At 41.2% G+C, this 23,346-nt stretch overlaps 1 protein-coding gene across 4 annotated transcripts in view; it reads right to left on the minus strand.

Annotated features, from left to right (window-relative positions):
- Positions 1–914: 914 nt before the first annotated feature.
- The window catches only part of CHCHD3 (coiled-coil-helix-coiled-coil-helix domain containing 3), a 243,659-nt gene continuing 221,227 nt past the window's right edge, over positions 915–23,346 (minus strand). The window contains exons 8-9 of one of the 4 annotated variants that reach the window (XM_074942703.1): positions 11,097–11,232; positions 915–1,632 (exon numbers count right to left, since the gene is read on the minus strand). In XM_074942703.1, the coding sequence (XP_074798804.1) occupies positions 1,609–1,632; positions 11,097–11,232 (160 nt within the window). In that variant the 3' untranslated portion in view covers positions 915–1,608. Of the gene's footprint in view, positions 1,636–11,096; positions 11,233–23,346 lie in introns of all 4 variants that reach the window. The other 3 variants (XM_074942702.1, XM_074942706.1, XM_074942704.1) reach the window with 3 other exon arrangements.

Raw genomic sequence — 23,346 nt, forward strand, 5'->3', positions numbered from 1 at the left:
GTCACTGAAAACGTTGTGAATACAAATCAGATCTGCAGGTGCACTTGCATGGCAGGATACCATTCTACTGCAGCCAAGTAGGGAATGAGAACAAGTCAATAAGTAACAGAGGGCTCCAGGTATGTTGCTCATTTGAAACTTTTATCATCATGCAAAAAATTTTTTAGAAAATTCCTCTACAGGCTGTAGTAGCCATTCACATAAAAATACAATTTGAAATCAATGAAAGTCCTACCAGGTTTGGCCCTGTTCATGTTACTCAGAGAGCAGGAATTGGTTTGACAGAGGGTCTTTCATATTCAAGATAATCTCAACGTATTTTTCAAAATAAGGAGTTAGATGCAGATGGTGCAGGGGCAAATCAATCAGCAGTGTGCTGTCAAATGGATCAGCTGTCATGTGCACAGCAGTGGCTGGGACACCAAGGTAATCCCCTACTCTTCAAAAATGAGCAAGGAACCTTCTACCTGCCTCCGAGGCAGGTTTAAGGTTTTGTCTGGAGGAGGGTCTCTCTCTAGCAGGGCAGCGTCTTCCTAGCCCAGAACTACAGCATTAGCAGTAGAAGACAGTGTAGTCTAGTATTTGAAGAAACCTAATCCTGACATTGGCTTGCTGGGTTATGAGACAAATCCATGTTCCATAGTATTCTTACCTGTAAAATGGGGAAATCTAACACCTGTGCAAAGTGCTCTGTAATCCCTGGGTGAAAGTTATTACCTATGGGTATCATTATTGACCCCAGTTCTGGTGTGGGCATGGAACGCACAATTCTATGCGTTAGGAGTATGAGCAACACCAGCTGCAACTGACACAAACCACAATTGGGGCATTAGCTGACTATGAACAGAGGAAAGAAGCAGACCAGATTGAAACATCAATTCTGTTCACAAAATATATTTATTGTTGATACAGAGTGAGACATAATTTTCAATACTTGATGACAGTTGGTAGCATAACATGATCATAGGTTCCTGACAGAATGTAATTAAAAGGCTATTTTACACCTTGCACTCCTTAAGTATTGGAGTTTTAACATGATTCCAGCAGAGGGCATGGCAAGGGAAAGGGGGACTTTTTGGTTACATAATCTTAGTAATAAGTTAGGCAAACATTCCTTCAATTGCATATAGAAAGGAAAAGTTCTTAACAACCAGCATTCAACACAGGCCCTAGAGTATGTAGTAGCAGTTGGCCAGTTCACATAGTGTCACCCTCCCCTGGGACACTAAGCGTTACGTGCCCCTGGATTTGACTGCATGGAGTTACTGAGCAGATTCTACAATGAAATAGCAGCGTTTGGAGACAATTTCCCCTCCTCTAAGGTCAATGGGAGATATTTTTGCTTTACGTTTTTTCAATCACCAATAAGCGAGTTTTATGACGACTGAACAGCACCCTCGGATGTCTCATTTCTGATGTAATAAGATACAGGTCTTAGCTTTTCAAACGGCCACGCTGATTGAACTGTGATGGCTGCTGCTCTTGAAATGGTTCTTCCCGTTCTTCTCTTTATTGGTGTGCTCTGTAAATGGGCTGTCATCTTCTTGGAGAAAATGCCCTGCTGCTGGAATTAGAGTTGATGGCTTTTTGCTTGATTTGGACGTCGCCTTACCCTCCTCTACCAAGCATGCTCTGCTAAGAAAAGGGGAGGAAAAAGCACAGATTTCAACATTTAAAGCTACACTGGATGCTCTCTTAAATGTCAGCAACAACTACACACTGTTTGCAGGTTACCCGTATTCAAGGGAAGATGTTGTAAAGCAAAAGTGTCAGCATATATGTAACCACAGTAAAAAGTTAGGGGACCAGGAAACAGAATGAATCAGTGCTGTAGACTCAATGAGCAGGACACCAAAAGCACACCGAAAAGCTGGAGGAAAAATTCCTTTTATTCTTCCTAACAGTATTGCCTATGGCTGCTAGCCATTTTAGGCCCCTTTAAAAAAAATCTGCCCTTACAGTAAGGAAAAACTCATCCCCAAGGTCAGTAGGTTAATCCTATTCCTAAGTTCTTTAGGATACCACCTTCCATCACATTTTAAAAATATCCCCCCCTACCCCCTGCAATTTCCTGGTGCCCGTGAGCCAGGATCAAACTAGCCTGGCTAGCTTTGAACATGTCACACTGACCACATGCTCCACTGACTATTTTCCAAGCACCATCAGGCCACACAGATGTAACAGCATTGAAGTTTCATATTGTGTGGCTACCCCAAGTACTCCATTATCAAGAGTTCACAAGCTGCACTGATGTTCCTTCTAGCCCCACATCAGAGATCTGTCAAACTCCACCAGCATACCCTGCATCTGGAAGGGAGAGTACAGTAACTCCTCCCTTAGAGTCGTCCCCGTTAACTTTGTTACATTGCTGATCAATTAGGGAACATGCTTGTTTAAAGTTGTGCAATGCTTCCTTATAATGTTGTTTGGCAGCCGCCTGCTTTGCCCACTGCTTGCAGGAAGAGCAGCCCGTTGGAGCGAGCTGGGGAGGGGCTTGGCGCCAGGGTGGGCCGGCAGCCCCCCATCAGCTCCCTGCTCCCCTAAGATCCCTGTGTGGCAGCTGCCCAGCAGGCTATCGATTACTAGGCAGTTCAGGTGTCCCTCCCACCACTGCCCTGTGCTGCTCCTGCCCTCTGCCTTGGAGCTGCTCCCGGGGGCCTCCTGCTTGCTGGGGGGAGGGGGTGTTAGGGGTAGGGGAAAGAGAGTGTCCCCTCCCCCTGCTCCTGCACCCCATCTCCACAGAGCACGGTGGGGGGGGGGGGGAATGGGACATGACAGGGCTCAGGACAAAGGGAGCTTGCTGGCAGCAGCTGCTGTCTCAGCTTGCTGATCTGCTTAAAAAGGCAATGTACTTAGAGTGCGGTCAGCGTACTTAAAGGGGCAATGTGCGTTTCTCTCACACACAGGGTGTGTGTCTCTGTCTCCCATGCTGTCTCCCCTCCCTCCATTCATGATGCCTTGTAGAGTGTGAGTCTGCATTAACAACGTGTTAACCCTTGAGGGCTCAGCCGAGTTCTAATTCATCATTTAGCAGTAAGCCATTCCCTGGGAAATATCCCACCCTCTTATTCCACCACCTCAACCAAGCTTCACAATCATCATTGTGTATGTATGTGTGTGTGTGTATAATCTTTTGTCTGGCAAAAAAAATTTCCCCAGAACCTAACCCCACCCCCATTTACATTAATTCTTATGGGGAAATTGGATTCATTTAACATCGTTTCGCTTAAAGTAGCATTTTTCAGGAACATAACTACAGTGTTAAGCGAGGAGTTACTGTACTGTACCAGGCAAGGGGATCCACCATGGATATAGAGACCCGGATGGTTATGTTCCTGGGCTCGCTGAGGATTTCCTATTGCTATGGCCTGTGGGAGAGGAGGTTGGTGGAAACAAAAACATGTAGAGGTTCCAAGAGGTAAGGGAGGATAGGTACCTGGCTCAGTAAAGAGCATACCACTAAGTGGGAGTTGGTACTAGACTGGCCAGCGGCATGGTAAAAGCATGGTGGAAGCTGGAGGGCTTGGAGGTTAACCAGAAGGAATCTGTTGCTCCTAGTCCTTGGTGTCCAAAAAAGGTAGCAGTGGTAGGTGCGGGACTGTGAATCTTTAGGCCTAATTGAGGTCTGAGCCCCAAATGCAGGCCTTGAAAAGTTACATGGTCTGGTATGACAGGGGAAAAGCCAGGCTACCATCAGTTGGCAATTACTTTAGTAGTTTATGGTGGTACAAGGCAGAGTTTCCAGCTCACCAGTGGTGATTTGGGAGTCGAGAGCCCAGGAATTTAGAGATCAGGAGAGAGGTGGTTAAGGAATGGGGGCTGTTCTCAAAGTGTGCATGTGTGTAGCAAAATAAAGGGAAAAGCTGTAGGTTGTCATTTATAACTTTAACCACACTCACATGATACATTTATTATAGCTCAGAAGATAACCCGCAAGGAGCAGTTCGGGTGTAAGGAAAAGATTGCACTGAGGAACAGTTCCTGGGCGGATCATTGCACCACAAGCGTATGTGTGAAACAAAGAGAACTGCCCCAATGATCACAAATATTGATCAAAACCCAGATTAAATAAATGAGGACAAAGTAAGACAGGTGAGTTTTATATTCCTTAGTTGCTATTAGAAACAAAGCAAAGTAAAACTTTTATTAGTTAACAAAATATATAATCTAAATCTTTACAGCATCACCTAAGAGTTTTCTGCAGAACTGACAAAGGCTATTTTAGCGAGAAGGCTCCACTGCAGTGGTTATATGAAAACTTGCATGTAACTGCTGTTGGTCTGAATATTAACATTACATAAATTTAACACTGCATAAATTAACATAGGAAAATCTTAAAGGATCTGGGGAAAAGCTCTGCAAGTCACAATCTTAAAATTATTTCTTTTGCTTAGGATCCTGCTAACACTGAAATCCTGAAGGTGAGGAAAGAAATTGCAGGTATTGGCCCATCCACAGATTTTTGCCTGCAGCATTTCATCTCCACCCAGAAGGATGTGCTCTACGGCACCGAGAAGGTGGGATTGGTTGAGTGGGGGGTACTTTCTCCTGCTCAACAATAAACAGCAGGGGCCCGCATAAACTAGGAAGAAAACCTCAGAGGCTGAAAACTGTGGGCCGTCTCCTTTTGTTAAAATGATCTTAACAGATTGTGCAAATATAGTGGATCCGTTATCGCCGTGAACGAGGTTTCAGCCTGATTTCTGAATTACAGCTCAGTCATTGTCATGTATGCTGCCCCGTTCTCTCTTCTGGTTGGTTGCGAATGGCAGCACCGTGCTTTGCCAAGTCTTTACAGCATCAACTTAAATTCTGTAACTAGTATCACTGACGTTAGAGAATTAGAGAGTTGTTAGATCCTTTTGTCCACTTCCAGTCAGTGCAGGGCCATTCCCATTTATTTTATACGTGGCCAATCTTGTTCCGAGTATAACAAAGCAGTGGGGCTTCCACTATTTCCTTTGGAAGGCTGCTCTCTTCAAATCACCCACTGGTCATTTTTGTTGCTCTTAACTCTCTCCTCTTAGCCAATATCCTTCTGGCAATGTACCTAGAGCTCAATGGAATGCTCCAGGTTTGTGGCACCATTGTGAGTGGAGGGACTATCACCAGCCTGCTCTGTGATGTGATTCTCATGTCTCATATGCTGCCCACTATCACCCCTATTTCAGTACCAATGTGGACACAAGAACAAATGGATATAAACTGGCCATCAGGAAGCTTAGACTTGAAATTAGACGAAGGTTTCTTACCATCAGAGGAGTGAAGTTCTGGAACAGCCTTCCAATGGAAGCAGGGGGGGCAAAAGACATATCTAGCTTTAAGACTAAGCTTGATAAGTTTATGGAAGAGATGATATGATGGGATAGATCTTCAACTATTAACGGTAGATATGCCCAATGGCCTGTGATGGGATGTTATATGGGGTGGGATCTGAGTTACTACAGAGAATTCTTTCCTGGGTGTCTGGCTGGTAAGTCTTGCCCACATGCTCAGAGTCAAGCTGATCGCCATATTTGGGGATCGGGAAGGAATTTTCCTCCAAGCCAGACTGGCAGAGGCCCTGGGGTTTTTTTGCCTTCCTCTGCAGCGTGGGGCACGGGTCATTTGTTGGAGGATTCTCTGCACCTCAAAGTCTTTAAACCACGATTTGAGGACTTCAATATTTCAGACATAGGTGAGGGGTTTGTTACAGGAGTGGGTGGGTGAGATTCTGTGGTCTGCGTTGTGCAGAAGGTCAGACTAGAAGATCATAATGGTCCCTTCTGACCTTAAAGTCTATGATTCTATTTCAGTATTACTGCTTACCCAGTTTCTCTCCCTCCAGCCAGAGCATCTGCAATCAAATTATTCTCCCCAAAAGCAGCAGCAGTTTTGTTAACTGCTGCCTATGTTTCTAGTTTCTGTAAATTCTCTATTGGTTGTAACAGTTAGTCTCATTTTAATACCATGTGCTAATTTCACCAGTTTGCCGTTTCTTCTCACTCTTCCGAGTCATTAATGAAGGTGTCAAAGGAGAATGGTCCAAACAGTACTCCCTGAGGCACGTACCTCTTCCCCACTTAATAAACTGCCTTTTATTGCTACCTTTCGTTAAAGTCTTTTAGCCAGTTTTCACTCCACTTCTGTTTTCCCAGCCATGCCAAATTTAAAGAATTTTTTAATTCAGATTTTGTAGACAGTATCAAGCGCTTCACTAAAATCCAAATATATCACATTTATTGCAGGGCTTGGTCAAATATGGCTTTATTCTGGTTACGAAGCACTATTAAGGTCCACTCTCTGCTACAAATTGGAATCATGATTGTAACTAGGCTGGGGGACAATGTTTTGTAACCAGGCTTTCTGGCAGTGATGTATTTGTAGTGTACGCTAGGCTAAGGCTTGATACCATGTTTCAAAGTATTTTCAAACACAGCCTAACGTGGCTGTAGAAATTGGCATCCGCGCCTAGCACAGCTACAATTGTACACCTGTACTCAGAACCTGTGCTGTACAGACAGTGTCGGGGTGTAGTATAGATGAGACTACAACTCGAAAATGAGGACCGACTGGTAGCAATGGGGGAGTCTGTAGCGTAGGCAGGGTTCAGGGGGCTTTCCCAATGTCTCATCTATATCTGCTCTGCGTAGACTAATAACAGGGTGATAGAAATGCTGGTAGACAGTCTAGATTAATGCTCTCATTGTTACTATCACTGGTAGTACTGCAACAGTGAAAGAAATTTAAAAAAAATGCCGATGAGGACTCTGCCATAGCGTCTACCCTTAATGATAGTAATAAGTATCCTTCTCCCCCACTATTACAATAGTATGAATAATACACTTCTATTTATTAGACCAGCTTCCTAGGACTTCAGGTAAAGATTTACACATTTGAAGTCAAGATGTCAAACTCCTTAGTATTAGCAGCTCTCCGGGCTTTTCTCAGAAGGGGAGAAAAGACGAGATTGAGACATAAGATTACAGACAGGGAGAGAAATGAAGAGCATATTGAAGAAAGGGTGAAGTGATAACAAGCATGATAGGCAAGAAAGAGGAGTCAATAAATGCAATTTATGAAAAGCGCAGAGAATTCTCTGCCTGAGCATAAGTGCCCAGCTTCCCCACCTGGACACTGGATTAGTTAATTGGTTTTTAATATCTTGGTCTCGTCCCCCTAACAAGTTTTTTCCCCCTTTTGTTTTGCTTCTGGTAGCCAACACCAGTTAACATTTTGCTTCCTGAATCCTCTTTCTATTTATCCCCCTTAGCACACATTTTCATTTGTTAATATTTGCTGTATATTACTATAATATTTAACACGGATTTCATAGTAATTGTACAATTTTGGTAATAAGTAGGTAAAAAATCATTCTATTTACAGCTGTAACACATGAAGGATGAAAACTGCTGATCATTATGACAATGCAATTGTTGTTTCTGGCTGCAAATATTTCCGTCATAGAACGCTTCCCTGAGTCAGGTATATTAAGGTAGTAACTTGAATGAATCACCATTCTTGGAGCATGTATGAATGAGACTGAGAAATGGGCTTTAAAAAACCCCCCATTCTTGTGCAGGAAACATTTGCAACCACTCAAGAGGTTTGGCAAAAAATGGACACTTATTGCCCCCCACCCCCTTCTCCTCACCCTGCATCACAAGAGGATATGAGCATCTCCCAAACATGAATGAATTCATCCCTGTGAACACCCCTGTGAGGAAGGGAAGCATTGTTCATTGTTTATATTAGTTTACAACAGGTTTATACATGATTTAGAGATGTTAAAAATGTTAACAGTAGGTATTATAGATGATTATAAGCACATCAGTAGAAGGTATTATATATGGTTATAAGCAATCTAGAACTATTGATTAACCATTGACTAAAAGAACTACTAACACCCGTATCTATAAACATCCACAACAACATGCCGGAGAGGAAGATGCTTAGTTCAGATTTCAAAGCAGAAAGGCACTGCATGCCAGTAAGTGAAAATGTGGAAAAATTAAATATATGCAGATTAGCAGGGTCTGGCTGGTATGCACCCTAAAGGGTAAAGGGAATTTAGCTAAAGCATTTAGTGAACTTCAGGCAGTTATCTCTGAAGAGACCCAGAGAATTAAGGAGGTTCCAGAAGGCTGGAGAAAAAGCAAACCCTTTCCAGCTGGTGAGTGCCCCACTGGAAAAAATGCAGTCACACTTTTCGTGCTCAAGGGAGTGCAAGGAATGTTGCTGTGGTCAATGCCTGCATGGCGGTCCAAAGCTTCTTGCATTTCCTGACACCTTATGTGCCTGAGCAGGGCTCAGTCATAATCTGCCCCAAAATAATAAATAAAATGGCATTAGGTTTGGCAAAGGAAAAAGACTGGGTATCATGAAAAATTTCATTAGCAGTGAGATCTGTTAGACTGTGGAACATCAAGGGACGTGTGGGAGCACAATTGCTTAGTGCATTTATAACTGGATAGGAAGACGCTCAAGAGAACACACTGGAGGGAACAGCCCTGCATTCCTAGGGGAAATAGAAAAGGTGACCTAATTGGTCCTTTCCATTTCAGATCTTTATACTAACTGTATACTACAGTGAATCATGTTTGGTTGGGACTACTCATTCACAATAAGAAATTAACCACCAAGTGAAGTGGGGAGCTTCGCTAAAAACGTAAAAAATTCCATAGCTTGGATCCCTCTCCACACAGTGCAAACATACTGCAGCTGTTCGGGTGGAGGCCTTTCTTCCAGCGTTGCTAATCCACCAGGGATTCCTATTTCAAAAGGAATACACTAACTACATGGACAAAGGATTATAAGGATGGAAAGAGAGAAGTTTATTAAGTGTTGCCAACCTCAGATGGTACGGGCTATTTTAGCACCGCAACACAACGGTGACTATTTGGCTGGATTGAGATTCCACAGCAGCAGACCATTAGCATATTAATACCAATAAAGATAGCCGCAGTACAAATAAAGCTGCACTGACCCAGAGTTACTGTCAAAAGGCTGAAGTGAATGGATATGGTGAAACTCTTGCTAGTATTCACTACAGGTGTAACTAACTACAATAAAGGAAACAAGGCTACATTATCAGTATCAGAAGAGTTTGCTAAAACACTGGAGCAGGAGCGCTGATGTTTTCCTTTCAACTACTGGAGTTCACCAACATTAAAAATTGAGATCAATGGTCTTATTTAAGCACTTGCTTTTATACATATAAAGCTGTGGGGTGTGTGCATTGCTCCCACTGATTTCTTCAAAGACAGAGAAATTCACAGATTCTAAGGCCAGAAGGGACCACTGTGAACATTCAGTCTGACCTTCTGTATAACACAGGCCATAGATAACTCCTGTCTGAACCACACATATAGCTTTTAGATTAGAACAAAATCCACCCTTGATTTAAAAATTGCCAATGATGGAAAATCCACCACAACTGTTGGTAAATTGTTCTAAAGGTTAATTACCCTCACAGTTAAAAATGTACACCTTCCTTCTAGTCTGAATTTGTTGAGCTTCAACTTCTAGCCACTGACCTTTGTTATACCATTGTTTGCTAAACTGAAGAGCCCATCGTCAAATATTTGTTCCCTGAGTAGGTCCTTACAGACGCAATCAAGTCACTCCTTAACTTTCTCTTTGTTAAGCTACACAGATTGAGCTCCTGGAGTCTATCACTGCAAGGCATGTTTTCTAATCCTGTAATCATTCTTGTGGCTCTTCTTTTAACACCTCCCCCCCCCCAACATTCTTCTTCAATTGTGGATACCAGAACTGGACCGTACTCCAATAGCTGTCGCTCCAAGGCCAAATACAGAGGTAATAGAACCTTCCTATTCCTACTCAATATTCTCATTCATGCATCCAAGGATTGCATTAGCCCTTTGGCCACAGAGAGAGACTGAGAGCTCAAGTTCAGCTGATTACCCACCACAACCCCCAGGTCTTTTTCAGTCACTGCTTCCCAGGATACAGTCCCCTGGAAGTAAGACCTAAGTTCTTTGTTCCTAAATGTACAACTTTACATTAGCCGTATTTAAAATGCATATTGTTTGCTTGTGCCCAGCTTACCAAGAGATCTTCATCATTCTGTATCAGTGACCTGTCCTCTGAGCATGGAATACGTCCCTTGGTACTTACATTGGAGAAGGCCCCAAACCAAGACCCCAGAACTGAACCATCATGAAATATTGTTATGTTCAAAGAACTGAACCCAAGCTTAGAGGCTTGAGTCTATCTCTAATTTAAACACATACTTTGCTCATTTCTAGCCTCTTTCTCCTATGCTGCGCTAATATGTCAATACAACTAAGTGTGGTGAGTCAGCTAGTAGCACCCAAGTGCTTCAGTTACTAGCATAGCTGCAGGTTTGGTTGCTTGTTAGAGTACATAAAGAGCTGCACTTTCACAAAATAAAATACCCAACTGCCACACTATTATGATGTGTATACATCAAAGACCCCTAAAAACTACACCGTGCAGTTACAAGCCAGATACAAAAAGGAATGTTAAATCACTGGCTTTTGAAAGGAGTCACAGACTTTTAAACAAATCTATTATATTTTGCAACTATTCATTTAAAAAATCCTTCAGACATAAGTGGCTAATCAAACTTTTATAGAACATCGGAAGTTTACACTATATGGTAAAATTATAATGCTAGCAAATTAGGCTGCAAAAGGATAGGATAGGCAGGTTACAATGCCACATTCTGGGAGTTGGTTGTACATCAAAAATCAAAACTTCCTACAATCTGACTGGTTCGCTGGCCAGTTTAAGACATGCATTAACTTGTTACTGAAATGGGTGATGTTATGGGTTGCAATTTTATGACAAAAATACCACTCAGATGAATCCGTTTATCTTGCAGCTAAAATCATAGGTACGAGGAAACATTTGCTAACTGTAATGTCTATTACACTGTGGAACAGTCTCCCAAGGGAAGTTATGGAAACACTTTTGCTTGAGTAATTTAAAATTAGACTCTACAAAGCACATGAAAACATACTATTAGGAACAATCCTGCATTGGCAGGTGAAAAGGATTAACAAGATGATCCAACAGTTTTTTCCATTTTATTTCCATAGGCCATTCAGTAGCTGCATTCTTCTACCCACCTGTTTGGCATGATTGACACAATGAAGGTATTGGCTGGCTAGTGCAGAGCAGCTGAGGGTCTCATGTGAGTTTTGCTGATAACATTGGAGAATCTTACTCTGCAGATCAGCACAGACTGGATGAGACTCATATCGCCTGGGGAAAGAAAAACAGAACAACATTTTACAGCTTCCGACTGAGAAAGATTTCATGAGGGCTTTATCCAGCCCTTTTGTTAAAAGTAAACCAAATAGTAAAAGTGAAGGAAAATTTTGTAGAGTTAGGAAGGAAAGCTGCTTCCAGACGATACTGTGCTTTTACCTGAACAACATAAAATACAAGTGCAAAAGGGAGCTATAAACTATTAGGACCAGAGACCAGCTACATCTTCTAGATCCAACATTCAGTTCTAGTTTTTAGAGACACTAACACGCAATTTACTTCACCTGCGCATAGGTCTCTAATTAAAAGGCCCCAAAGCTACTAAACAGGCCTGGTTTCACCTACAATAAGAAAAAGTTACAGAAAGAACCACAAGGTAAGTCAAGCCTCACCAATGCATATCTCTGTGACATCTTAATACTTCTGCTGGTCATGTTGTGCCTGTGTGCATAGGACAGGCAAGGAATGCTATCTTCTTGGACCTGGCCCACAGAGCACATAAAGGACCCACTATTGCCACCAGATGAGGGAGATGACCTTCTGCTCAAATGATATCCTATTATTTTTAGAGCTCAAGGCTGCAAGTTCTAAGCCCAATTCCCTGGTACGTATGTGATTTAAATAAGAATTTTGTCTGTTTTCTTCACTGTATGGGATTCGTGACACTTGCATCAACCTCTCTTGTTAACGCAATGTAGCCATTATCTTCAATGGGAGCTGTGGGAATTGAACACATCTCAGGACCAGTCTTTTAAAATGTAAGCTGTTTTGGGCAAGTATCTTGTCATCTTGCCCTTATCCATGAAGTGCTATCCATGCCTATAGCGCTGCAGAATCAATACATAATTCCTGAGCTCTAAGCATGGCTCAGACACAGATACCCTCTGTAAACTTGTGCAGGTCAAACTGTCACTATTTTCCCATCTGTAAAATGGGGGTAGAATGCATGCCTACCTCAAAGCTAAGAATGTTTGCAAGGTGCTTTCAAGATGAAAAGTGCCAAGTATTATTAGACTGACTGGCGACCTGGGTGTGTTAATTGTAAAAAAAGGCATTTCTATGGCATTCATCACTACAGCATAAGGCCAAATGATGTTTTTTTAAACCCAGTAGTAAAATGCTTTTTTATTGACTATAAATAAACACAGCTTTAAACATTATATGATTCTTCTACTTTGAAGACTAATATTCATTTTATGTGCATATATAGCATACTTAACTTGTCTTCCAGTTAGTCCTTCAAGGAACCTGAAACTGGCTGCTCAAATATACATTCCACAATACATTATTTTCAGCTCAATAAGGTTAAAAAAAAAAAAAAAAAGACTCATCAAGCCAGAGTATCCTCAGATGAATATTTTGCTCCTTATTTGCTGTTTGGCCTAGGCAGCTCTATATTGTACTAGAGTATGAAAGTAAACTGCAATGCACAATACTGTTCCTTAGGGACATTTGCTTCTTGGCAGCCTCTCAAGATGTAGTAACCCCCCCCCCTCAAAAAAAAAAGAAGGTTAAATCTCCTTGATTTTACAGTATATGCCCATATAAAACATCTCTCTCTTACTCTCTTCATCCAGTACCTTACATCTCCATGAAACACCTAAAACAGAATTTAAATCCAGTCCCATTACATTCTGACATTCTTTATGATCTGAAAATTCGGACTTCTGTGGATTCTTATGGATGACGATTTTCCCTTAATCCCGTCTCTGCTGATACTAGCAAGCGTTTTAGAGGCTGTTGTACATCAGAACGTATGACCACAGAATGTTGTACACTGACTGATTAGAGTGAGGTCTTTGGCTGTATCAATATCAAATAAAATGTGAGGGGAAGCACAGCATATGCTCTTTGCAGACTTATGACTCACCACTCTGATGATTCTGTTTCTACCAAGATTCATAGATTCCAAGGCTAAAACCAATGCTCATTTTACCTGACTGAAAGCCTACTCTGGACTGATAATCGAATCAGTTAACAGAAAATAAAGACATGCATACATTGACCTAACCCTGCCTTAATTCACAAGTGACTTTAAAAGTCTGCCATGTATTGTGTCCCATATAAATTGGGAGGTTGGGGGAAGGAAGGAAGGAAATGGTTCTTTATATTTTCATTATGTAAATTTGTCTAAATACTATTTCAATAGTTTTAGGCCACAGACAAGCTTTTGTTTGTTTTTTTGAGTCATCCTATTAGCAACACAGTTCAAAGCCCATAAATTATTTTTTATTTGAAATGTGTCCAGGTATACTTTTATGCTGCTGTCAGTACTACAGCACTTCAGGGCCTTTGATTTTCTGTCTGTTAATCACTTGTTTTCATAATGTTTTTAAAAAAGCACCTGCATCCACTGCCAAGCTCCTCAGACATTCGAACCTGGTATTTATGGGAGCTCAATGCGAACAGATGCAGTTCCTTGAGTAGACCATGGCCATTTGCTTGGATTAGTCTGCTCAGGAAGAACACTGGGCCTGTACTGATCTGCTATGCCTGTTATGCTACCCTAATGCACTGTTTTCACTTTTGAGAAACGTCTAAATGAGATACTATCTAACATTAGGTGGCCATAAAACACAAACTGTGGTACCTTCCATTTGGAAAGAGATTCCAAGATGCTTCCAATGTGCATACTGGTAAGTCTGCCATACAGTTACCACTTGATTTCTGAAGAGGAATGCACTCTCTCCTTATGATGTACAGAACTGCTGTTAGGTGGGCATCACAGAAAGCAAATGGCAAGACAACTCCTTGGAAGGGAAACTAAGTATCTACCTATAAGGGAAGATTTTATAAGGTTTTATAAAAGTGGTTAAGGGCCTGGTGGGTTTGACTGAGGAGGAAAGGTTAAAAGAGTTAAATGATGAAAATGCTAATGAAGTGATACGTGTAATGTATCTTCATTAAGCAATTAATGTATGTATTTCAGGGTTGTTTTTTGTTATTTTTTTTTACAGCGGTCATCACCATTGTGGCTTAAGAGACCACCACGTAATATCCACCCTAATCTACTGTTGATAAATATGTCCTGCCTCTGTTAGATCACCCTGTTCAGAAACAGAGTTTTATGATTCTTAGCCACTCATGATTTACTGTATCTATGGGGTGTGAAAGCACTAAGGAAGGAGAGGAAGTGTTTAGGGTAGTCCAAGGAGATATAATGAGAAACAAAGGTGTTAAATTAAGAAAAGGTAAATTTAAGATGACCATCAGGAGAAACACATCCTGACAGTGAGATCTATTATACTGTAGAACAATTATCCACAGGAAGTGCTGGAATCTTCATCACTTGGGACAGTCACAATGAGACCAGACAAAACAACAGAAAAAATATAATGTAAAGAACAGTCTCTTGCCTGGTAAGGGGATGAGCTGGATAGCTTGATAAGTCTTTCCCACCTCTAATAGATGCAATTCTATGATCACTTTAAGAAAATAACACATCCAAGAGATTTAAAATAGAAAGTTGCTGGTTTTCATGGCAAAAATCAGAATGAGAAACAGGCTGATCTAGGCAGTCCACTATATGGAACAACTGCAACAATTTGTTTTTGAACTTATTACTGTATTACTTCTTGATCTGCTTTTGCTTTCCTAGCTGCCCCTTAAGCACCTGACATGCTAAGAGAATGCTTCTGTGTATGAGAGTACGCCTTAAAGGATGCCATTCACCCACCCTTTCAATAAAGCTGATGTAATGGAAGTTGGTAAAGATAATAAAATGAAAACAAAAAAGAGAATAAGAGGTTGTTGTTTTTTAAATTCACATTCTATGCTATGGGATGAAGAACATATTTAATGAAAGGGACTTTTCTTTCTATCTATATATCTACCTATCTAGTCTTTCTCAAAGAACTTAGCTCATTATAGTCCCAGGGGCTCCAAGAAAGGAACCCTTTAGAATGTTCAAACAAAATGTCAACCAAAGAGGAAATCTGAAGCCAGCATGGTAAGCTACACAGTGTCGTAATAAAACGGGCATCCTGAATGGAAGAATTTGAATGGCTGATGAGTTTCCAACTGTGCAGGTAACTGGTATGATCCCATAGGATGAGGAATCAGACAATTGTCAGAAGAATGTAAAAGCACACATATAAAAGCACTAACACACTTTGAAACATACAGGATACACAGATTTCTCAGGTCATGGAGTTGCTCTTTAGCTTTAGGCCTCTCAACAATAAGGCACATATTTATGTGTGTGTATATATACAGACAGACAGACACACACACGTACACTTATCAGGAAGTGAAACATGTAGTTTCCAGTTGAAACTGCAGGGAATTTAGAGGGACATGAATCCAGTTAACAAAACTGGATTTTTGCCCAGAAGACTTGATTTATCACCATCTCTCATAAAAGAAGTGCCATTGGATCTTAATGGACAGAGGTGGCCAGAGCCTCAGTTTTATTCCTCATTCAAATGCTGGCACCTTCCAACAACACTTATCATCATTATTATTATTTGTGTTACTCTAGTGCCTAGGAATCCTTGTCAAGGCCCAGGACCCCATTGTGCTAAGTGCGGTACAAACAGAACAAAAAGATGCTCCCTGCCCCAAAGAGTTTATAATCTAAGTATAAGGCAAGAGACAAGAGATGGATACTGACAGATGGGGGAGTACACGGACACAATGAGACAATATTGGTCAGCATGACAGGGAGTGGGAGTGGTCTCCACACACCGATAGCTTAACTGTTGTCAAGTTTTTCTGCAGGCATCATGTAAAAGATATTTGAAGGTGGATAATGAGGTGACTTTTCAGATGTTGACAGAAAGCGTGAAGGGAAACTCAGAGGAAAGCACGATGGTGCTTGTTAGAAAATTTAAGATGAGGGTAGGGCTGATGGTGGCTGGCATCATGGGCCAAAAGAAGGCGGGAAATGACATCTCGATAGCGAATGAGAGATGATAGGCATAGGGTGGGGATAGGCCATGAAGGGTCTTGAAAGTGAAGACAAGGAGGAAGAATTCTATAGTATACCTATGGCCTGTGTAAATTGCATTTTTATTATTAATTATTATTATTATTATTATAATGCTTTTAAAATTCACAGCAGCACCACAGGTGTTTGGATTTAATGGGATACGCATGGTGCTGAGTCATTCCCCCACCCCGAACTGATTTTTCCACTATCAAGGAGGATGAAGCAGGCATCCTAGCTTTCACCTAAATGCTGAGGCAGTGCCTGCTTGTGGGGAGTTAGCGGGCCAGTCCCACCTCAGTGGGGATAGGGAAGGCTGCAGGAGGTCTCACTACATGGCGCCACCCCTCTACCCCACCCTGGCCAAGGACAGAGATTGGAGCTCGGCTTACTTCTTATTCAGCTCCAGCCTCGGTCCCTGCTGCTTCTGCTTCCTGGCCAGCTGGGTAGGGCCCCCTCAGGCACCTGCTCATGCTCCAAGTGGTAGATCCTGGTTTCAGTACCTCACCAGCCAGCACTTTGGTTCCAGATCACCGTGGGCCAGGCTGGGGTTCCAGATCACCGTGCACTGTTAGCCCTACCTCCATCTCCCTGCTAGCAGGGCAGGAAACTAGCACCACCATGAGCTGTTGAAGTGGCCCGATACCATGATTTTTCCAACAGCAGGGAGGTAGAAGCAGATGTCTCTGCTTTTGCCTCCCCGCTGTTGGAAAAATAACAGTATTGGGCTTAATTTAATAATTTCTGTGCAACCCTTGAAATCGTGATTTTCATAGGGCCTTAGTTATAACCTTATCTTGACAGATAAAGGAGGACTGATCACAGAACAAAAAATTAGTGGTGGTACTAGGTACAAGTCATCATAACTTGATCACATTTGTTATGTGCAAGCAGAACCTGAAGCCCAAACTAGGAATGCATATACGTGGTGATTTAAAAGGCCAGTTTCACAAAGCGGACAACAATTATAAGCCAAACCAGGTGAGAGAGAGAATTTCAACAGAAACATCTGAATGATACTTGGGAACTGTTTAAGCAAATTTTACTAGATGCCCCAAAAGCCACAATAAAGAAGGCCACAATGATTAAAAAACTGGCTTAGAGGGGAAGTGAAGGAAGTTATAAAAAAAAAAATACATAACAAATGGAAGAAAGGGGAAGTTGATAGTAATGACTATAAACCAGAAGCTAAGAATTTGTAGAAAATTGATAAAGGAAGTAAAAGGACACAAGGACAAAAGGAAATCCAGGGCCGTCCTTACCCATACACAAAGCACGCAGCTGCGTAGGACAGTGCCCTGTGCAGCTGCATGCTGCTCCAGCCCCTGCTCCAGCTCTTCCCCAGGCCCCCGACCCTGCTCTGACCCAGCCCCGCCTCTTCCCTGCCCCAGCCTCCCCTGAAGATTGCAGCCAGGCCTGACCCTGCACTCACGGCATGGTAAGCAGAGCAGCCTGGGGCCCCAGGCCTCCAAGGGGGGGTAGGGGCTGGCCACTTCCTGCGGGAAGTGGAGTGATCCAGCCCCAGCCTGCTCAACTCCCCTGGCTCCTATGCTTGGGGGGAAGGGGAGACCCACCCCCCAACACTCGCCAGCGGTGCGGCTGGGAGCCAGGGGAGCGGAGCAGGCTGGGGCCGGGTCACTTCACTTCCCACAGGAAGCGGCCAGCTCCTGTCCCCCATGGAGGCCTGGAGACAGCCCCCCCCTCCCCTGTGGAGGCCTGGGGGGGCTGCGTAGGACACCAGAATAGCTAGGGATGACCCTGGCAAAATCTATCAAGAGTTCTTATTATCCTGAACTATATTACGGACAAAAAATTCCTCAGAATGGCATTGATACAATACTAGATGGAAATGGTAGAACTAGCCATAATAATGCAGAAAAGGAAGAAGCGTTCAATAACATTTCTGTTCTGTATTTGGGAAAAAAACCCATGTAGTCAGATCATATGATGATCATGCCATCTTCCATTCCAATAGTAACTCAGGATGAAGTTAAACAGCAGATACTGAAGGTAGACATTTTTAAATCAGGAGATCCAGATGACTTGCAGCCAAGAGTTTTAAAAGAGTTGGACAAGGACAATTAATGTTCATTTTTCAATAACTCTTGGAACACTGGGAAAATTCCAAAAGTCTGGAAGAAAGCTAATGTTGTGCCAATATGTAAAATGGGTAAACAAGACGACCTGGGTAATTATAGATCTATCAGCCTGACTTTGGCACTGGGCAGAATAATTGAAAGGCTGATAAGGAACTCAGTTAAAGAATTAGAAGAGATTAATATAATTAATGCCAATCAATATGGATTTATGGAAAATAGTTCCTGTCAAATTGGAAATCTTTTTCTGATGAGATTACAAATTTAGTTGATAAAGGTAAGAGCATTGATGTAACAAACTTCTGTAAAGCATTTGACTAGGTATGCCTGAAATTTTGATTAAAAATAGAATACAAAATTTACATGCACACATTAAATACATTAAAAACTGACTAACTGACAAGTCTCAAAATCTAATTGTAAATGGGGAATCATCATGGAGCAGATGTATTTCTAGTGGCTTCCCACAGGGATCAGTTCTTGCCCTTCTGCTATTTAACATTTTCATCAATAATCTGGAAAAAATTTGCAGATGACACAAAGACTGTAAGCGTGATACATAATGAAGAGGTCAGGACGATGACACAGAGTGATCTGGATCACTTGATAAACTGGGCACAAACAATGTGTGTTATAAATACGGTCAAATGTAAAGCCTAGCAACAAAGAATTGAGGCCATACTTACAGGATTAGGGACTCCATCCTGGGCAGCAGTGACTGTGAAAATGACTTGGGAGTCATGGTGGGTAATCAGCTAAACATGAGCTCCCAGTGTGATGTTCTTGCCAAAAGGGATAACGAATTCCTTGGATGCATAAAGAGGGGAATATCAAGTATGAATGGGGAGATTATATTACCTCTGTATTTGGCCCTGCTGCAATTACTACTAGAATATTGTCCAGTTCTGGTGTCCACAATTCAAGAAGAATGTTGGTACATTGGAGAGGGTTGACAGAAGAGTCATAAGAATGATTAAAGGATTGGAAAACATGCCTTATAATGACAGACACAAGGATCTCAATCCAATAAGCTTAAAGGCCAGACCTACAATAAAAAATTAGGTGAACCCAATTATGTCACTCAGGGGTGTAAAAAAATCCTCACTCCTGAATGACGCAGTTAACCCCGGGTGTAGACAGCACCAGGTCAATGGGCCTACCACCGCCTCTCAGGAGATGGATTAACTACAGCAACGGGAGAATATGTTAACCTTCTCTTTCACTATTTCTTCACTAGAAATGCTGCAGTGGCACATCCGCAGCATTGAAGCTATGCCGCTTTGCCATTTCTAGTGAAGACACAGCCAAAGAGAAGGTTAAGGGGTGACTTGATCACAGGCTATAAGTACCTACATGGGTAATTGGGCTATTTGATAATGAGCACTTCGATCTAGCAGACAAACAGTACAACATGATCCAATGGCTAAAAGTTGAAACTAGTCAAATTCAGACTGGAAAGAGAATGTGTGTTTTTAACAGTGAGCACTTAGCGATTGGAACAATTTACCAAGGATTGTGGTGGATTCTCTATCAATGGCAATCAAGACTGGATGTTTTTCTAAAAGATACTCTCTAGTTCAAACAAGAATTAAATCAGGGAAATCCTATGGCCTGTGTTACACAGTAGGTCAGACTAGATGATGACTATGGTCCCTTCTGGCCTAATAACCTGTGAATCTACATTTGATGCAACAGGGATAGCCTGTGGGGGATGCAAAGAATGGGGTGATACGGTGAAACGACTGGCTAGGAAAAAGATCTTTTCCACAGCATTCTGAATGAACCTGAGTAGGGTAAGACTGCATTTGTCAAGGCCAGCAAAAAGGATGTTGCCTTTATCAAGATGCAAGATGATGAAATCCAGCATGACAGTTTTAGCTCTGAGAATGGATAGGAAAGGCTGTATCTTAGACATGATATGCAGAAATAATCAGCAAGGTATAGACAATGTCTGGATGTGAGGATCTACACAGAGGTCTGAGTTGAAGATGATACACATGTTATGGGCCTGAGTGACAGGCAAAAAGATCACTATGGACAATACCACAAAACAACATAATGTTCACTGCTTTAGTAAGGACTTATGTGAAGGGAGCGCTTTCTACCAAATCACGTCCTAGAACCATGTGAGGGTTTCTGTTCAAAGTGGTAAATAATAATCAGAAAACAAAGGGGAGAGTAACAAGAAGGGACATGATACTAAAGATATATTTTGCACAGTTATTTTTAGTTTCAGAATTCATTTTCCCCTTTGATAAATTATTCAAGACTACCTTCCCACATTCAACACATCACAAGTCATGTGTGGATTATGAAATATGCAAAACACAAATCAAACAATAATGTTCTTTTAAAATATTTTGGCATTACTGCAGTGTAACCAAAATCTACAATGGATATTTCTAAATGGTCCACAATCAAACCCCCATCCATCTACAATCCAGCTGCTTATAACGTGGAAAAAAACACCACCTGAAGACTAAGTGCTCTACAGTTTGATTCTTGTTTGATTTACACTTGACTTTTTTGAGACTTTTTATTGAGACTTTTTTGGTAGATGAAAATGAAAGTGGAACTGTTCCAAGAAAAAACTATAATTAAAATGGTGAAAGTAGACAGGATTAATTTCTCTTCCATCATGATTCAGAATACGGAATAAATGAGGAAATGCTGTACTAACGACTTCTGCACTGTGACCTTGAAAAGAACTCACTCTGCCCACCGTCAAATGAATCAACCATTTATATTACTAGCAATCAGTTACTAGTGTTAATTTCTATAATAGTAAGCCAAAAGAATCTAAAAACGAACACGTATGGTGTATTACAGCAGACTAAATTCAGCATTGACAAACTGCATACGAAAATTTCATAAGCGTCTCGACTTCTCCCTCCTTCCAAGGGGAAGTAAAATCTACTTCACACATTTTGACCTATGAAATTTATAAAAGAGGATAGAGAACATTCAGTTGTCTCTTGAAGGCAATGTTAAACCTTCAGCTATTTCCAGGATGTTAACACAAGCTTTGTACACTGCCCAAAAAGTCACGTTTAACAAACATGACTGGCAGAAGGCTCTATTGACCATTTTATATGTCTTCTTTGCCCTTTCTCAGCTGGTAAAATACCACTGTCTGGCAGGCTTTTCCTGTACTTTTTAGTATAATCTATGAGACGTATATAAATGGAAACCATCCCCAGCAATGCAACACTATATTTACTGAATAAGGGAGTAGCATTAAGATTAAAGGGAAGGAATTAAGACCCCAATGCAACAAAGCATGTAAGAACATGCATAACTTTAAACACTAAGTAGTGCCATTAACTTTAATGAGATTACTCATGTGCTTAAAGTTATAAACATGCTTAAGTACTTTTTGGATGGGGGCTTAAAATTAGTCTTAAGGATCAGGAAAGATTTCTTAACAGTAGGACCCTATTAGGTTGAGGAACCATCTCCCAAGGGAAGTAGTAGAAACCTTATTACTTGGGACATTCAAACCTAGCCTGGACAAACCATTAGTAAATGTGCTGCAGGAAATAACCCTGACCTAGAGCCTTCACAATGACAGAAGTAATGTGATTTAGAGAAGTTAAAAGCACTTGTACAGCATGTCACCACATGCACAGTACATGACTCCTGTTGACTTTGATAGGCAGATTTAGACCCAATAAATTTGTTTCAATCTATGCTGAGTTTCTGTTCTTCCAAAACATTATTCCTTTAAAAAAGCAAAGTATGCCATTACAATATATTATATAAATGCACAGAGGTCACAGTTAGTCACACAGTTGCTGTGGGAACCACAATTTTGGCATCCTGACTTGCAAGTGTTTACATTTTCAGCCATGACACTACAGGAACAGTTTGCTTTGACTATTAAGATATTTTTACTATGTATTTCAGGATAAACAGTGTCTTGATACAACAGTGATGGGCATTTTAGAAATTCTAAGACAGGTAGAAAAATATACTCCCTTAGTGTCAAAAATATAAATCAGTAAACCAGAATTTATTCAAAGAAACTCTAGATGGTGTGGGGGTGCATGCACCTGCATACTTGCCTTCTGTACAATTTGAGAATGGTAAACATTTCCTGGTCTTGTGATGGGAAGAGTTTCTGTGCAAGTCAGGAGAATGGTAATGACAAACAGCCAGCTATACATCTGCTGTACCACAGGGCAGAGAAATATAGAGTAACTCTCCCATGAGGGTGCATCTAGTCATTCTGGTATGCACAGAAACACACACATTTATATCACACATGTGGTTATATAATCATCATATAAACACACATATTTCAAATACCATAGCATGAAATCAAAATGATAAAAATTAACTTTAAACTATACTTGTGGCGTTAGCTCTTTGCCTAAATCTTTCTAACTAGAGAGAATTGTTGAGGCAGAGTTGCTCCCTGGGAACTGGCACTGATACTTTGGCTGACATTCCTGAAAGAGGCGACTAGTCTGCATGCTTCTTATGACCACCTCTTTTCCAGGACTGGTACATGTAATGTAAAATAAACAAGTTCCATAAAGAATATACTCAGCCACTGCATCATTGACTTTTGCAGACGAAAGTCAACCTGCAAGGCCCTGAAATCTGCTATGCAATGCTGAACTACCATACAGTAGTCAAAAGAAGAAAAAGAATAGAGGGAGACAAAAGCAAGGACCAAAAAACCCCAATGAGTAGCATAAACCAAAGGTATGATAGTGTAGGGATGCTGAAAGGTTTTATTGCCAATTGTTTCAGAAAAGCTGCATGATTCTCTTCTGACTCTGTAAAACTCACAAGTAACATGGTCACCCCAAACTCATAGCAATAAAAATTTTATAGCAGCACACACTAATACAGAATCTTGCTTTCATTTTATATATATGTATGTGCTTGGCATAATTCATTTTTTAAAAGAATTCTAACAGATATCAATGTTTCTTTTTAAGCTTTTTAGACTTTTATCTATTTAATTTTTTACAGTTGCGGGTAGTTATTGGGGGCAGTCAATTATTTAATGACTGTAGATGTTGAGATTCAAAAAGTTAAAGCTTTATGAATGCTGTATAATTATCTGCAGCTCCA

Source organism: Natator depressus, chromosome 1, assembly GCF_965152275.1.
Source record: "Natator depressus isolate rNatDep1 chromosome 1, rNatDep2.hap1, whole genome shotgun sequence".
NCBI lineage: Eukaryota > Metazoa > Chordata > Testudines > Cheloniidae > Natator > Natator depressus.